The sequence below is a fragment of the Choloepus didactylus genome, chromosome 2, assembly GCF_015220235.1.
Source record: "Choloepus didactylus isolate mChoDid1 chromosome 2, mChoDid1.pri, whole genome shotgun sequence".
Classification (NCBI taxonomy): domain Eukaryota; kingdom Metazoa; phylum Chordata; class Mammalia; order Pilosa; family Megalonychidae; genus Choloepus; species Choloepus didactylus.
In genome coordinates this window covers 115,557,777-115,575,691 of record NC_051308.1, presented here as the reverse complement: position 1 = coordinate 115,575,691, position 17,915 = coordinate 115,557,777, and the positions used below count along the sequence as shown (strand labels likewise).

Below are 17,915 nucleotides of genomic sequence, written 5' to 3'. Positions count from 1 at the left end.
AGATTTTTGATGACTGATTGGATCTCTTTGCTTGTGATGGATTGGTTGAGGTCTTCTATTTCTTCTCTGGTCAGTCTAGGTTGTTCATATGTTTCCAGGAAATTGTCCATTTCTTCTACATTGTCCAGTTTGTTGCCATACAGTTGTTCATAATATCCTCTTATAATTTTTTTAATTTCTTCAGGATCTGCAGTTATGTCACCTTTTTCATTCATTATTTTGTTTATATGTGTCTTCTCTCTTTTTGATTTTGTCAGTCTAGCTAGGGGCTTGTCAATCTTGTTGATCTTCTCAAAGAACCAACTTTTGGTGATATTTATCCTTTCTATTGTTTTTTTGTTCTCTATGTCATTTATTTCTGCTTTAATCCTTGTTATTTCTTTTCTTGTACTTGGTTTAGGATTGGTTTGCTGTTCATTTTCTAGCTTCTTCAGTTGATCCGTTAGTTCTTTGATTTTGGCTCTTTCTTCCTTTTTAATATATGCGTTTAGTGCTATAAATTTCCCCCTTAGCACTGCTTTTGCTGCATCCCATAGGTTTTGGTATGTTGTGTTCTCATTTTCATTCGTCTCTATATATTTAGCAATTTCTCTTGCTATTTCTTCTTTAACCCACTGATTGTTTAGGAGTGTGTTGTTTAACCTCCAGGTATTTGTGAATTTTCTAAGTCTCTGATGGTTATTGACTTCTAATTGTATTCCATTGTGGTCAGAGAATGTGCTTTGAATAATTTCAATCTTTTTAAATTTATTGAGGCTTGTTTTATGTCCCAGCATATGATCTATTCTGGAGAAAGTTCCGTGAGCACTAGAAAAGTATGTGTATCCTGGTGATTTGGGATGTAATGTCCTGTATATGTCTGTTAAATCTAATTCATTTATCAGCTTGTTTAGGTTTTCAATTTCCTTATTGATCTTCTGTCCGGTTGATCTATCTATAGGAGAGAGTGATGTGTTGAAGTCTCCCACAATTATTGTGGAAACATCAATTGCTTCCTTTAGTTTTGCCAGTGTTTCTCTCATGTATTTTGTGGCACCTTGATTGGGTGCATAGACATTTACGATTGTTATTTCTTCTTGCTGAATTGCCCCTTTTATTAGTATGTAGTGGCCTTCTTTGTCTCTCAAAACATCCCTGCATTTGAAGTCTATTTTATCTGAGATTAATATTTGCTACACCTGCTTTCTTTTGGCTGTAGCTTGCATGAAATATTTTTTTCCATCCTTTCACTTTCAGTTTCTTTGTGTCCCTGTGTCTAAGATGAGTCTCTTGTATGCAACATATTGATGGTTCATTTTTTTTGATCCATTCTGCGAATCTATATCTTTTAATTGGGGAGTTTAATCCATTTACATTCAACGTTATAACCGTGAAGGCATTTCTTGAATCGGCCATCTTATCCTTTGGTTTATGTTTGCCATATTTTTCCCTCTCTCTATTAATATCCTTTATTGTATCCATACCGAATCTCTTTAGTACTGAACCTTTCTCCAAGTCTCTCTGTCCTTTCTTTGTTTCTCTGTCTGTAGGGCTCCCTTGAGTATCTCCAGTAGGGCAGGTCTCTTGTTAGCAAATTCTCTCTGCATTTGTTTGTCTGTGAAAAATTTAAGCTCTCCCTCAAATTTGAAGGAGAGCTTTGCTGGATAAAGTATTCTTGGCTGGAAATTTTTCTCACTCAGAATTTTAAATATATCGTGCCACTGCCTTCTCACCTCCATGGTGGCTGCTGAGTAGTCACTACTTAGTCTTATGCTGTTTCCTTTGTATGTGGTGAATTGCTTTTCTCTTGCTGCTTTCAGAACTTGATCCTTCTCTTCTGTGTTTGACAGTGTGATCAGTATATGTCTCGGAGTGGGTTTATTTGGATTTATTCTATTTGGAGTTCGCTGAGCATTTATGATTTGTGTATTTATGTTGTTTAGAAGATTTGGGATGTTTTCCCCAACAATTTCTTTGAATACTCTTCCTAAACCTTTACCCTTTTCTTCCCCTTCTGGGACACCAATGAGTCTTATATTTGGACGTTTCATATTATCTATCATATCCCTGAGGTCCATTTCGATTTTTTCAATTTTTTTCCCCATTCTTTCTTTTATGCTTTCATTTTCCATTCTGTCATCTTCCAGGTCACTGATTCGTTGTTCAGCTTCCTCTAGTCTTGTACTATGAGTGTCCAGAGTCTTTTTAATTTGGTCAACAGTTTCTTTAATTTCCATAAGGTCATCCATTTTTTTATTTAGTCTTGCAATGTCTTCTTTATGCTCTTCTAGAGTCTTCTTGATTTCCTTTATATCCCGTACTGTGGTCTCATTGTTCATCTTTAGTTCTTTGAGTAGCTGCTCTAGGTGCTGTGTGTCTTCTGGTCTTTTGATTTGGGTGCTTGGGCTTGGGTTATCCATATCGTCTGGTTTTTTCATATGCTTTATAATTTTCTGTTGTTTTTGGCCTCGTGGCATTTGCTGAACTTGATAGGGTTCTTTTAGGGTTTGTAGACCTATTGAAGTCCTTATCTCTAATTTATCAGATCTACAGCTTCGTGGAGTACACTTTCTCTAACTAACCAGCAGGTGGCGTCCACGAGCCACCTGTTCTCCACAAGCCAGTTCTCCCCTGCTTAGCCTTTTTGGTGAGTGGGGGAGTGAGTCTTGTGGGGCCCAATTGGTGTACCAAGCTTGCGTGTGTAGTTGGTGTTGCCTGCCCTGTATGTGGGGCGTGTTTCTGGGCAGTCGGGGAGGGGGGGTGGCCCTAACAATCAAATCTCCCTGATGATCCTAGAGTTTTAAAGCTGCTGCAATAGTCTAATCCTTCAGTTCAGTCCTGCCACAGTTTGTCTCTGCCACTGACCCACAAGTCTTTGGTATTGGCGTATGGCTCCTGAGACTTGCAAGTGGGCCCCTCTTCCAGGCTGTGCACCCCAGGTCCTCTGTTGAGGGATGACTGTGCTATGTCACAGGTGAGTGCCGTCCCCCCAGGGCAGTTCTGGGCTGCTGGGCTGTGTAGGGAGGCTCCCAGTGTGCTCAAATGATGGCTGAGTGGGGCTTTGTTAATTCACACTGCTCCACCTTCCCAACTCTGGGACAATCAGCTGAGGTTGCAGGGAAGGCTAATGTCCACACCCAGTTTTGTGGTGTGTGCCTGTTATTTGAAGCACTTCCGTCACATTGGGTTGTCTGGGGCAGCTCTGGGCTATGGGGCTGGCGATGGGCAGGAGTGTTTCCTGTCCACCAGGATGGTGGCTGTGAGCGGACACCCCCCTTTTCTTGGGAAGTTGTGGTGTTTAGTGAATTTTCTCAGCCACTGGATTATTGCCTTTTGTCTCAGAGCTCTCTTAGTTCTGCTCTTGACTTGACGTGCCCAAATTGAAAGTCTTTGAAGCTTTCTGTATTGGGCTTCTTAGAGTAATTGTTTTAGAAAAAGAAAAAAGGATTAAAAAAAAAAAAAAAAAAGGGCCCTCCTCAGAGACCTAATGGGTTATTGAAATGCTAATAGACAAAGCAACCAGGGCCATTAAGGAAAGATCCACAGGGCAGAGAGATCAGCTTTTCTTCGGGATTTGCATATGCGCCTCAAGGCCTGAGCTCCGCCCTTCCCCTTTCTGTGTTCACCAGAACTCCAAAAATCCTCTGCTTTTATTTTGGAGTTTTTCGTGTTGTTTTTTTTTCTCTATGCCTGTCTCCTCTCTGCTGGGCTGGCTGCTCTCAGATTCTCTGGTGTCTGGTCTCAGTCTATCTATGGTTGGAGTTTGGATCAGTAGAATGAGCTTCCGATAAGGGCTGCCACTGCAGTTCTCCCTTCTCCTTCCCGGAGCTGGCAGCCCCTCCCCCCACGGGACTGAGCCTGGCAGGGAGCGGCGCGGGTCCCCTGGCCGCAAAAACTTACAGATTTCGCTGATCTCAGCAGTTCCACATTTTCATGAGTGTTGTATGAAGTATGCCCAAAGACAGATTGCTCTGTGGTGTCCAGTCCACGCAGTTCCTGGCTTTCTACCTACTTTCCTGGAGGAGTAACCAAAACATACAGCTCACCAGTCTGCCATCTTGCCCCGCCTCTCCATATAAATTTGATGATTGGCTTTTCCAATTCTTTGAGTTCTAGGAGCTAACAAAAATAAACCAACACAGAAAACACCTTTGTGGCAAATTGGCTCTGTGTTGGCCAGTGCTCTCCTTCAGGGTTTAGCCCTCCTATCAAGAAGATCAGCCATAGGTGAATGCGAAGTCCAGGCTCCTCTCCCTCTGTTCCGTGTGTATCTTGTCCTGTGCTTGTGTTTGTTCTTGCCGTTAGGAATTCCCCCATTTATGGGAATTCAAATGTCCCTTCTGCTCCCTATGAAATAGACTTTCTCCCTGACCTGGGTACTCTATTGTGTAACTTAAAGCAGGTAATTGTTTAAGGCCACTTCGACCTGATGTTTCTTATACTACTTGAGCTGTCAGCAAGCTGTTCTGCCTGCTGGACAAGTTCTGGGAGAGTGAACCGGAGATGAGTTTCCTAGTTCAGACCTTCAGGTTGTCACCCAATTGACTGGCACCGACTCAGGCACCCCAGCATGTGGGTAGGGCTTACCCTGCTCCCTCTGGAACAGGACCGGGGACCTACAATGGGAGCACAGGTTGGCTCCACATTACCCCAGGGAGGGAGTGAGGAGGCAATAGCAAAGTCTCTGTGAGCTTCTCCTACTGCTTTTTTTTTTCTTTTCTCTTTTTTTTTTTCTTTTTAAGCAGTTTTATTGATACAGTCACTCACCATACAATCCATGCAAAGTATACAATCAGTGGTTCACATTATAATCAGAGTTGTGCATTTATCACCACAATCAATTTTAGAGCATTTTCATTACTCCAAATAAACAAGAAAAAAAAGCCCATACCCATTATCCCCCCCTTATCATTGGTGTGGTACATTTGTCACTGTTGATGAAAGAATATTGAAGTATTGTTAACTATAGTCCATAGATCGCATTATGTGGATTTTTTCCCATATACCACTCAATAATTAACTGCTTGTAATAGTGACATAAATTTATTCCTGTTCATGAAAGAACACCTTTGTATTGTATTAGCCATCACAGTCATCGTCCACCACAGAGTTCACTGTGTCACACAGTCTCATGTTCTATCCTCCAGCCTCCCCTCTAGTGACACACACGACCTTAAACTTCCCCGTTCCACCACAGTCACACACATAATTCAGCACTGAGAATTACACTCACCGTAAGTTGCTACCATCACCTCTTGTTCATAAACCAGTGAAATTGTAGCAGAATTCAAAGGAATTTTTGTTGCTCTGTTTCTAAACAATGCAAGTTTAACCAACACACTATGGAACCATGTTTACATTAATATCTCCCCTTAATAAAAATGGCATTATGCATTGGTAATTGAAATCACTCTACAGTTTCTGACATCTTTAGCTTTCATCATTCAGTGTTTTACTTCTCTTCACACAGATTTGGAAAAATAAAGCCCTGCTGCCCTTTGTATATATGTTTTTCCTTTTTAAAAACAATTTTATTCCAATATATTTACACACCATACAGTCCTACCAAAGTATAGAATCAGTGGCTCCAGTATCATCACATAGTTGTACATTTCCTCCTGCTTTTAAAGCTGCCTTTTATTGATTCAAACTCTCCCAGTTACTACAACCCTTTAACTGTTTTCCAGAGTTTTGAGAAAGATGACTCTGCCAGCTTTTGCTAGTTGTTCATAAATTCTGTAGGGGAACACCTACCCTGGAGCGTCTTATACCACTATCTTTGTCTGATAGTGATGTTTTAATACCTGGGTCTATATCATACTGGTTTATATCATTCAACAACCTGATGTAAGCACATACTCTCATACTCTGCATGGCTTTCCACTAAATACTATGTAAAAATACTAGATAGATAGGTAGATAGATAGATAGATACTCTGCATGGCTTTCCACTAAATACTATGTAAAAATACTAGGTAGATAGGTAGATAGATAGATAGATAGATAGATAGATAGATAGATAGATAGATAGATAGATAGATAGATAGATAGAAAGAAAGAACAAATAGAATGAACAAAATAGCATGGCCTCTTCCCTTGAAACTTTTATATTCTAGTTTAGGAAACAAACATAAGTACATAAAAGACTTGCCAAGTGCCATAACCACAGTGTGAATTGATACATTAGGGATAGAGAAGAGCCATCAAAACAGGTGATAGTATTATTCATTGGAGGAAATACTGTACTAGATTTTGCAGCAGAGTATAGATTGGCAAAGGAGGAGTTAAGGATGCAGTTGTCATATGTCTGTTCTTATTTGTATGTACCATTGTTCTGTTTTTTTTTAGAATAAAAATACCTACATGGCAAAGACCTTGCCTGTTAGATTGCAAGGGCAGGAAAGACTTGTACGTGCCAGGCACTTTATGTACATTACCATTTTTTGATTCTTAAAACAATCATGTTTTATAAGTGTTTTATCCTTATTTTACAGATGAAAAACCTATAGTCTAGGGGAGTAAATATAACTCCTTGTTCATATAGTTAATGGGTCATAAAGCTGATTTTCAAACCAGTTCTGTCTGAATCCAAAGCCTCCCCTCATTCTACCACACAGTCTTCGAGCACATAGGTACTTCTTGTATGGAGCACAAGTCCCGGGTTAACATGCAGAAAACTATAAAGGACTTTTTGTTGATGGTAACAAGGAGGATTCAGCTGTAATCTTCATTCCTCTTCTATTTCTTCTCTTTCAGGCCTTTCTACAGAGGTCCGGCCTCATTGCAGATCTCCATGCTTTCTGCCAGGTGCACAGCTATGATGTCCTGGTCGCCATGACTATCTTTTTCAACACTCATAATGAGCCAGTGCGGCAGCTGGCTATTTTCTGTCCCCTTGTGGAGCTCCGAATGATGGTGAGTCTCTGTTCAACCTGAGGGCCCCGCAGAGCTCCACCTCCAAGTACTGCTCTGTGCTGTAAGCCCTTCTTCTTGGTTCTTATATTTACACAGAGGTCCCTGTCCTATTATGAGAATTTCCCCTCCCCCCCTTTTTCCATCCCACATATGTGTGAATACGCTTACTCAGAATGTTACTGAGAAAGGGAGATTCCAAAGAGGATTAGAAACACATTTCCTACATAGAAGGAACTTGAAATCTAGTTAGAAGCAAATGTTATAAATCTGGAGTCAGAATTCAATTCTTGGTTTATTCATAAATTCCTCACCACTGAAAATCAATTCCTTTCTTTTTATCCTATTGCCTTGAAAATTGGAAACACTAGAGAAACCTTTTCTACTCTTTAGCGTGCAGGGATTACTCACTCATATAGTGAGAACTCTGTAGAGCGGTGATCTGAGAGCAGGTTTGTTTTCTTTCCTGATCTTCAGTTTGGCCACCTTTCCCCACCTCCTCACCTTCTTTTGGTTATTGAAAAACCCAGGGAAGGATTTAAAAGTGGACTTAAGGCAGTCCAGGAACTCTTTGGTTTGCTTGGGCTATATGAGATTGCTGAAGGCAGCCAAATAATCCATTTTACTCTTAAAATGTATGTCTGCCCTTTTCCACTGCTCTTTTCCTTTGTCTTTTCTCCCAGGAAGCAAATGTAATTCCATTCAGTGGAAGGTAGTATAACACTGCAGAAAGAACTGTTGTTTGAAAAATCAGGTAGACATGCTTTTCTGGCCCAGATTTGCCACTTACTAGCTCTTTGGACTAAAGCAAGTCAGTTAAATTCTCTGAGTCTGTTTCCTCATCTGTAAATGGCATAGTGGTACCTACCTCAATGGTCTGATGTGATAATTAAACATAATATATGTGAAGTACATTGCTGGATACACAGTAAGCACCCAGTAAACAGTGGCTATTCCTAATCATGTCATGAAGGAAAGGGAGCTTTGGCTACAAGAAGTGCCTCTCCCCACCTTCCTGAATCTAGTCCCCACAGTGCTGCTCTTCTGAAGCTGTATGGATCTCAGGTGACTCCACCATTGCCCAGGCTGTTTCTGTGCTGGGAAATGGGAGTCCCCTTTTCATGGTCTGCCCTACCATCCCCTCTCTTCCTCCTATGTTAGGGGTAACATTATATAGTGATTTAGAACGCAGGCTTTGGTGCAGACCTCGTTTCATGTCTCAGCTTTGCTCCATACTAACCATGATCTTAGGCAAGGTACGTAACCTCTCTAAGCCTCAGTTTTCAGTTTCCCCACCTGCAAAGAAGGGTAATAGTAGTACCAATATTATAAGTTTGTCATGAGGAATAAATGAGATAAAATTTGTAAATGACCAGACATGGCACCATGCCAAGTAAATTCTCAATGTTTTATATCTCCCACCCCTACTTTTGTTTATTCATTCTTTCTTTCTGCCTCTGTCTTCCACCTGACCTCAAGAAAGATGATAGTCCCTTCCTAGCTAAGAATAGGGCTCAAGTTTTTAAGTACAGAAATACACTTGAAAACAACACCATATTAGGAGCTGGGGGACCTGAGTTCTGGTTCAGACTCTGCCATTTTCTACATGATTTGCTTAAGGCACTTAGTCTCTCTAAGCTTTGGTTTCCTCATCTATAAAATGAAATATATAATCTCAAATGTTTCTAAAATACAGTGTATGTTAGCTGAAGTTCCTTTTGTTGGAAGCAATAAAAGTGAACTTTGGATGACCTAGTTTAAAAAAGCTTTTCTCCTCTCTAATTTAGAAGTCTCAGCTCTTTGCTACTCCAGCTGATCCATCATGCCCCCATTCTTGTCTCCTCTTCAGATATGCCAAGTCCTGGAACACTCCCATTCTCCTTCCCTAAAGCTGACCCCTGCCCCAAGCACCCACCCTAACCTCCAAGCCTATCATCAAGGCAACACCCAGGTCTCTCGGAAGAAACTTCTACCTCTGCTCCAGGAAGCTCTGTCAGCATATTTTGACTCCATGAAGATCCCTTCAGGGCAGCCTGAGACAGTGGGTGTGTCTAGGGAGCAGGTGGACAAGGAAGTGGACAGGGCAAGTAACTCTCTGATCACTGGAATGAGTCAAGATGAGGAGGACCCTCTGCTGCCCCCCACGCCCATGAACAGCTTGGTGGATGAGTGCCCTCTGGATCAGGGACTGCCTAAGCTCTTAGCTGAAGCCATCTTTGAGAAGTGCAGCCAGATCTCACTGTCACAGTCTACCAATGCCTCCCTATCAAAGAAGTGACTCTTGGGAGGGGGAAGGGATAGTGGGAGAGGCTGTTTGACCCACCCCCAATGCATGTTTTGAGATGTTTGGAAATTTCAGCAATTTTGTCCTCAGTGCTCCAGAATCTGGTGTACTGTTCTTATAAACTTGGAAGGAGAAAGAAGTGAAAAAAAGCAGCTGCTTTTGAATAGTTTTCTACCTTTTCTCCCTAATCTACCAATCATAAAAATGTTATTATTTAATTTTATTCTTTAGATCTACACTGACTTTCATTTGCCAGGGCACAATGCAATACATCTACAGTCCCAACAAAGTGGGACAAAAAACATGTACCCCCAAAGTGCCCTTGGCAAGGATCTCGAACAGAGCTAATGTCTGTTATGGAACTATGCATTCTTTGATTGTTTCCACGTATTTTTTTATTTGCTTATTCATTCACGTATTTATTGAGTACCTAGTTAAAGCTAGATACATTGTAGAGTGTGCTCTGGAAATTCTTGCTTCAGTGTTCAGCTTTAGCAGATTTCCAGATCCATGTTTCCTCTTTTTGTCCTCAGTTAGGTAATAATGCTTGATTCGGAGATGGCTAAATTTTGATTCTGAACTTATTGTGACTATTTCAGGTCTTGTTTGGGAGCAGATTGGAGTGTATCTTCTGTCCTGATCAGGTGGCCTGACTGTGAGGTTCTTTGGCTCCCTCGTCCCAGAGCTAGAGAGACCCTGAAGAGACCCTGAAGACCCCTGGTTCTTGAGAGTTCAGGAGGCACCCAGGGAGGCCTTTAGGCCTCATAGGCACTCCTGCCATAAGACAGCAGAACTGGGATGAGAGCCCTGGCTCTGTCCCCTGCCTGAGCAGAATTATCACTGTCTTGTCCATCTCTTTCTGTCCTTGCTCATATTAAAAGGAAGCATGGACTAACTAGCTGGATTCTAATACTGACTGCCTTGAACTGTGTCGTTTGACATGACACCTCACTTCTCTGGGTCTCATTTACCCCATCTGTAAAATTAACAGTTTATACTAGATATTCTCTGATATTCTGTGATCAGCCTCTTACTGCCATCCTTTCTTTCCTCTGCTTCTCGAATTTTTCTACTGTTTTCCCTGGGAATGCTCAGGGTTACTGGATTGTCTGTATTTGTATATGATGGTGCCAAGGGACTCAGCCTAATGTAGCATGTACAAGGGTATGATTCATACCATAGTGACCCGGCAAAGAGGTCCCTCCCACTGACTCGTAGTTCTGCATGTGGAGAGTCAGTCTCCCCTTTTCCTTCTGACCAACCCGTCCCCCCTCTTCCTACCCCACAGCTCTATTCCATGTAGGTTGCCAAACAGCTTCACTGAACAGTGGGGTATGTGATGGTTTTGATATGATGTCTTCCAGTATGAGGGGACAGTCTGACTTCACTTTGAGAGGATGTCTGTAGCTATTTGGAAGGTAAAAATAGTAGTGTGATCTCTGAACCAAAGGAATTTATGCTTTGTAACTTGGGTACTTTATTTTGCATTTTGTTAAAGTATTAAACATTCTTTTCCTGTTTGGGATCTTATTGTCTCCTTTTGCAACTATAATCAGGTCTTTCCTTGTGATAATTGTTTCAGCCTCTTAAAGATTCATATCCCTTCTTCCTGTTATACTTGTTGTCTTCCTTCTGATGACCTTTTTTGGGAATAAGGAGCTACAGGCTTCCATCTACCCTCATTCTCAGCCTTTCCTTTAATTTGTTTCTTCTACCAGAACTCTCCTTATAACATACTTCTCTCTCCCCAATTTTGTTTATGCTTGCAAAGTAGACCCAAGAGAGTTTTATAACCAAAATTGTTTCCACAGATCCTTTTTTAAAAAAGCTGCCTCCAGAAGGTTATAAGGGTCTGGAAAGGAGTACAAAATTACCTTCCTGGACTCACCCAAGACTAGTCACACTCTTCTCCCCAAAACTCGCCCCCACCCAGGAGGCAGGGTTTTTCCTTTGGACAAACCTGCTCCTTGGGAGAAGAGGTGGTAAAACCTGTTTGAAGATGAGTTTACCTCCCTTTCACACCTCCTGCCTCCTTAGAGGCAATAACAACAGCAGCTGAGACAAAAAAAGGGCAAAGAAGTGTTGGGGAGCTGGGGTGACCAGCTCCCCGACAACTCCAAGTGTTTAAAGAAGGAGACAGGAAGACTTGAGAAGATGGGAACTATACAAGAGGCAGGGGAAAAGACACTAGATCTTGGGTAAGTATTGGCTTGCTTGATTGGAAATAGTGAATAGTCTGAGGGACTTTCCCACCATCCAGCTCTTAACAGGTCAGATCTCAGGGGTTCCTAGAGGAGATGAAGCCATAAGAAAATTAATTTGCAGAGGAGGGATGCGGGTGGCTTTAAGTAAGAAATATTAGTATGGTAGGGGAAATGGAGGATGGATGGGATTCCAGAATAATTCCCTGGTTTAAAAAAAAAAAAAAAAGGAAGCTTCTATATTTTGTCTGATAAATCTACCCATGTTCTTTATTTTCTACCCCCCTCCCTCCAGAATGGCCATCAGGAAACTAACCCAGAACTGAGTTTAGGTCCAGGTTCCCCTTCCCAGCTAAACTCTTTTCCTCCTTACCTTCCCCCACCCTTCCTCTTATGCCATGGTTTCTTCTAGCCACTCCCAAGCATGGTGGAGGAAAGGCAGACTTGACTAGGTGCCACCTTCCACGACTTGGCCCCTTGACAGCTGGGTGTATCTCTCTGGGTTCCAGCCAATTGTAATGTGGGACACCTCTGAACCCCTACTTGATAGGTGGAGCAATTGCCTTAGAAGTAAATATGATTAGCTTCACAGTACATCTTTCTTCTGCTCATAAACCCAAAGGTAGGAGTAATCTGCTTCCAGCAAGTGGTGAAGGTGGGAGAAACATCTGTCTAGGAGATAAGAGATCTGAGTGCTTAAGGTCTGTCCTCTGCTCTGTACATTAATTCTTCATTCCAGTCTCTTCTACCAGTTCCCTTAAGACACTGCCTAGATTGTCTCATGAGAATCCTTTCTTCTTGGGGACTATCTTAGGGAGAACACAGAAGCAGCAGAATCAGGAGCAGCCCTGAGACTTGGGGAGCTGGAGTTGAAGGAAGAATGGCAGGATGAAGAATTCCCCCGGTAAGGAAGTATGGAGGAGGTTAGAACAAGGGAGGAATGGTCAGAAATGGAGGATAGGGATGATAAATTAGGACTTGAAGGAAAGAAAAGGGAAAAAGAAATCTGAGGCAATAAAATTGTGGCAGGGAGAGAGAACTGATAAATTGACATCTGGCTTGATGCCTTCAGTCAAGGCATTTTAATCACTTCCCCTCTAGATTGCTTCCTGAGGAGGCTGGCCCTTCTGAAGAACCTGAAGACTCCAAAGAAGGCTCAGAGGCAGGTAGGTAAAGTAGAAGTTAGGCCTCAAGTTCCTATTTCTAGTCTAGTGAAGGGCTAAGCCACCTCTATCCCTTGGCAGTTCTGCTTCTGCTTTTCCAAATGTCCTGTGTCCTTCAGCGTTTACCCCATATTATTCCAAATAAAGGAATTCTAATCAGGTCCCCTCCCTCCCAACACACACACATCTTTCTATTCTTTTTTTACCTCCTTCTCTAACACCAGGTACTCCCACCACCTTAGCCCTGTGTGGCCAGCGCCCCATGCGTAAGCGTCTCTCTGCCCCAGAATTGCAACTGAATCTGACTGAGGGGACTGGAGATAATGAAACTTCTTCCACCCTTTCTGCACCTTCCTCTCCTGATGGCAGTTCTGACCTGGAGATAGACGAATTGGAGACACCTTCAGACTCAGAGCAGTTGGACAGCGGACATGAGTTTGAATGGGAAGGTGAGAAACAAACCTGGGGACTAAGCTGGTAGAAGTAGAGGTCAGTGTTATAGAAGCTCTGAATGGATCTAATGGGACTGAAATTAGAACTATTAAGGTGGGGACCATGAGGTAAGGCCAACAAAATCAATTTCCTCAGAATGGAAAGGTGGAACTTATAGATCCAATGTGAGAATAGTCAGTAGAGGACGGGATCCTTTGTTTTTTGAGGAAAACTTTATTGAATGACTGTTCCATGCTATCACTGAGCTAGGATTGGGGTTATAAGATGAATAAGACAGTCCCTACCCTCAGGGAATTCTGTTCAGTAGGAAATAAATGTATGTACAATTAAGTGCATTTAAGGGTTATGATCTACATGTGTATACGGTACAGTGTAGGCATAGAGAAGGAAAAGATCAGTTCTGCCTGAGGTATCAGGAGAGGCTTCACAGAGGAGGTGATTCTGAGATGAGCATCGAAAGCTAAAGTTGATGTCCGTCAGGTAGGTAGAGAGAGTGCGTTCTAGGTAGAAGAAGCAACATGCCTATAGCATGGCCATTTAGCTGTGAAGGGTTGGGAGGTAAAGAGAGAATAACAAAAGATAATGCTGGGGTAAGTAGGCAAGGGTCAAAGCATGGAAGAACTTGCTATCATGCTGAGGAGTTTAGATTTTGTCTGGAAGCAATGGACAATCATTATAAGGTGTTAGGGGAGTAATGTGATCAAAGTTGATGGCTCTGAAAAGATCAGAAATAACCTAAAGTTCCATCAGTAGGGTATTCTATTATGGTACATCCATACAATGGAATAGTATGCAACTTTTTTTTTTTTTTTTTTAAAATGAGGAAGCTCTTTCTATTGCTATAGAAAGATTGTACAGAATGGTGGATATACAGTAGGAGAGAAAAGAAAGCCTGCTCTGGATGTGGTGAAGGGAGTGGATTGAAGGAGAGCAAGACTAGAAGCATGGATACCAGTTAGGAGGCTAGTACTAGAGGAGGCTAGTACTAGGGCCAGGTGAGAAATATTAATATCATGAACCAGGACTATAGTAGTGGAGACAATGATGAAAGAAAAGAATGGAGATAGATGGAAGAGGATGTAGGATTCAGTTGGTTTCAGGGCTGACAGAGAAGAGTCTCAGGTAACACACAATTTTCTCTCTCAGGCAGCTAGATGAATGGTGGGATAATTCATCAAGAAGGAACCATGGGAGAGGGGAAGAAGAGAATGTGTTTGAATTCCACTTTGGGCCTAATGAATTGGAGATGACAGGGAGACATGGCGTGGAGATGTCTGCTCTAGGCATTTAGGGATATGCTTCTGGAGTTAGGAGAGAACTCTGGATTAGAGATGCAAATTTTGGAATCATCATCTTACTGGTGGTTATTAAAGACATGGGAATAGGTGAGCTCACTCAGGGAAAAGAAGGTAAAGAAAGAAAGAAAGTAAAAAAAAAAAAAACTGTTACTAGCAACAGCCATAGACCTGCCATAGTGCAAATCATCCCAGAGCCATAGTTCAGTGAAAAAGTCAGGATAATGAGATATAGGAAAGAGAAACCAGCAAGGAATTGGGTTGATTGGACAAACTAGGCCTAGAGTTAAGGAAAAAGTTGAGGAATGAAAGGTTGGAGTAATAAACTCTTAGGAATCTGGGAAAGACTCAAGATACATAAGGTGGGAATTCTGCCTTGATGATCATTCTCCATCCCTCTCTTTTAGATGAGCTGCCCCAAACAGAGAGCATGGGGGCCATTGAGGCAGCCGAAAGCCTGGGCCGGGGTTGTATGTGGGATGTGGCTGGAGAAGATGGTCGCCGTTGGAGGGTGTTCCGAACAGGACAGCGGGAGCAGCGAGTGGACATGACTGTCATTGAACCCTATAAGAAAGTCCTATCTCATGGAGGTAATGGCTGGCATAAGTGGAAGGGTAAGAACTGTAGACTCTTGAAAAAAATGCATAATCTGGAAACTCAGTTATTGGGTTCCAGAGCCTTCCTGTAACTACCAGAGACCCCCAGAGTCCCTCAGTCTCTACAGATGCACTTGACTGTGTTTGTTGATAATGAATTTTCCCTGTATCCACCCCAGGTTACCATGGTGATGGCCTCAATGCTGTCATCCTCTTTGCTTCCTGTTACCTACCCAGAAGCAGCATCCCCAACTACACCTATGTCATGGAACATTTGTTTAGGTGAGGTTGAAGTCCTGAAGATAGAGTGTGTTAGGGAAGGAAAAGCAAAAAACAACTTCTTCCAAGATCAGTAGCTGATTCAGAGTCTGTAATATGTCCCTCTCATTCCCCATAACCCCAAACACACATGTTCCTTGTTAATTTCATCCCCCACAGGTATATAGTGGGAACTCTGGAGCTGCTGGTAGCTGAAAATTATCTGCTTGTTCACTTGAGTGGAAGCACAAGCAGGGCCCAAGTTCCAACTCTGAGCTGGATACGCCAATGTTACCTTACCCTGGATCGGCGGTGAGACCCCAGGACAAAAGGGCTGCAACTCTATAATAACAGTTTTCCATCTTTTCATTCTTTCTTCTTCCATTTAGTCCCTTCCACTCTTTCACTATTACTCTACACACCTTTCTAACACTCTCCTGTCTTTTATCCTCTCTTGGAATCAGAGAAATCTGGTTTCAAATCTTACCTTTACCATTTATGACCTTGGACAAGTCACTTAACCTTTTTGGACCTCAGTTTCCATATCTGTAAAATGGAAATGATAATACCATAGCTTTGCCCCTGGGTATTTGTGAAAATCAAGTAAATAACTGTGGCAATTTGTCTGGCACATAGAAAGCACTCTTCCTTTTCCTCCCAGTTTTGCTCTTTATTTTGCTTTCCATATCTCCATTGTCTTCTTTTCATCTTTGCCTTCATCCCTGAGCCAAGTGTCCTTTTTTCCCCCCGATGTTCCTTTTTTTTTTTTTTTCTTTGTTTCCACAACATCTTCCCTTTGCTTACTTTTTTCTTTCTTCTTGCCCCTTCCCTCTTTTTCCTCCTTACTGGTCTTTTTCCACTTGGAGTTTTGTAAATAGTCCTGATCATGGAGGGATGGAAAGAAAGTGAAAAAGGCACGAGAATGTGGAAGGGAACAAGGAACTTATGTGAGGAAAGGGCACAGGAGGGAAGTAGGGTAGAGAAGACCAGGAGGTAGAAACTCTGAAAGGAGAGTTTCCTAAGAATAAGGAGCATGGAGGACTAATAAACAAGATGGGTGGGACTGAGATTGTAGCTAAAGGAATGGAATTTAGACCTAGCTGTCAGAGAAATCTAGAAATAAGTGAAGGAAGTTTAAGTACTCCACCAGATATCCATCAGATAGCTCCATCTGATCTTCAGGCATGAAAGTGGAAGTAATAGGATAATATCATATTCTTCAGGCTCCGGAAAAACTTGCGAGCCTTGGTGGTTGTCCACGCTACGTGGTATGTGAAGGCATTTCTGGCACTGCTTCGGCCCTTCATCAGGTATTAGCTTTGGGGACAAGGTCCCCTTCCCCTTTTCCCCAATTTCAAACTCAGGATGAAGAAGATCTTGCCCCACTCTGACCCTTTCCAGCCTTAACCACTGCATCTCTCTTTGTAAATCCAAGAGCCCTCTTCCCAGTACAAACACACTTGGTTTATCTTCTCTTTCCAGTTCCAAGTTCACACGAAAGATCCGTTATCTGGACAGCCTAGGGGAGCTGGCCCAACTCATCTCCCTGGATCAGGTCCACATCCCTGAAGCTGTCAGACAGTGAGTCCTGAGCTTAAGAATGGAGGTTTGGGGTGGGATGTGTAAAGCCAAACCCCACTTTCTTAATGCTTTGGGGGAGATAACAAAAGAACTAGAAGATGGAGGCCCTGCTTTCAATGCTTCAGTGTATCTGGGAAAACAAACTACAACACATGCCAAGTAGAAATTAAGGTCACTACTGCATCCACCAAGAACATATGAAAAAACGGCACATATAAATGCTGAGGCATCAAAGAGTAAAGGAAAAATCACAGCACAGGGGTTAGAGGAGATTCAGACCTGCTCTAGAAATTAGGAAGGGATATGTTGTCAGTGAATAAGACAGTATCCAGTGGGGGAGGGGTGCAAGGCAGCAAAGTATCCTAAATGATGACTCAAGTATCCCATTGTCTAGCTTTCAATTCACCTGGCTTCTCTCCCCAAACCAGTAAGACCCAGACCATCCTGTCCATCTACCACTCCCCTCCCCATGCCCTCTCTCTGTCCTAGGTTGGACCAGGAGCTCCATGGCTCAGGAAGGACGCTGCACAGGACTGGGTAAAGGGCCTTAGAACCAAGCAAAGATACTGATCTTCCTACCCCCAGCCCCTGAAGCATCTGAACTGTTTTGTAAATTGTCTCATTTTCAATCCCATTGGCACTGGATCTTCACCTTTCAACAGGTGTCATCCCTTCCATGACCCTGCCTTTGGCTGTGACCAGATCTGCTGGGTGACTTTCATTTCATCTATCGGGGAGGAAGGCTGAGGGCAGTGGCAAAAGCATTTTGTATGGAGAGTATGGAGCTTTGGGTTTTAGTTCTGCTTTAATTGTAGAGCCTTGGGTTTGTTTCTTCATCTCTTTGGGTCTCATTTTCCCCCTCTGTAAATGAAAGGGTGGAAATCCTTTCCACCTTGGGTATAGTAGCAGTCTGTGAAGGTGAGGGATGGACGAGAAGGGCAGGGCCAGCCTGCCTGCTGGGGTTCAGGAGGCAGCTCATATTGAGCCCCTTGCTGTCCCCACCAAATCTTGAAATCTTAGGCATGACTGCCGCCTATGAACCTGGAAAGGAGTGCCTTCAAACCCGTATCTTTACTCTCTTCAGTAAATTCAGGTGTATAGCGGTTTAATAAACTGATGAGAAATTTAAGCCCTGCGTCGCGGAAGTGAACGACTCTGTCCTCACCCGCTTACATCACAATCCATCTCCTGGT

At 42.6% G+C, this 17,915-nt stretch overlaps 2 protein-coding genes across 4 annotated transcripts in view; both read left to right on the top strand.

Moving 5' to 3' along the window:
* Window positions 1-11,637, top strand: part of PRUNE1 (prune exopolyphosphatase 1) — a 34,587-nt gene extending 22,950 nt beyond the window's left edge. The window contains exons 7-9 of one of the 3 annotated variants that reach the window (XM_037826036.1): window positions 6,736-6,894; window positions 8,741-8,974; window positions 9,775-11,637. In XM_037826036.1, coding sequence (XP_037681964.1) covers window positions 6,736-6,894; window positions 8,741-8,974; window positions 9,775-9,828 — 447 coding nt within the window. In that variant the 3' untranslated portion in view covers window positions 9,829-11,637. Of the gene's footprint in view, window positions 1-6,735; window positions 6,895-8,740 lie in introns of all 3 variants that reach the window. The other 2 variants (XM_037826035.1, XM_037826037.1) reach the window with 2 other exon arrangements.
* BNIPL (BCL2 interacting protein like) lies at window positions 11,244-17,851 on the top strand. Its single transcript, XM_037826038.1, has 10 exons — window positions 11,244-11,373; window positions 12,191-12,280; window positions 12,478-12,542; window positions 12,764-12,988; window positions 14,695-14,877; window positions 15,063-15,165; window positions 15,322-15,453; window positions 16,365-16,451; window positions 16,624-16,722; window positions 17,212-17,851. The coding sequence occupies exons 1-10, from the start codon at window positions 11,330-11,332 to the stop codon at window positions 17,261-17,263; spliced, it is 1,080 nt and encodes a 359-aa protein (XP_037681966.1). The 5' UTR covers window positions 11,244-11,329; the 3' UTR covers window positions 17,264-17,851.
* The last annotated feature ends 64 nt before the right edge of the window (window positions 17,852-17,915 follow it).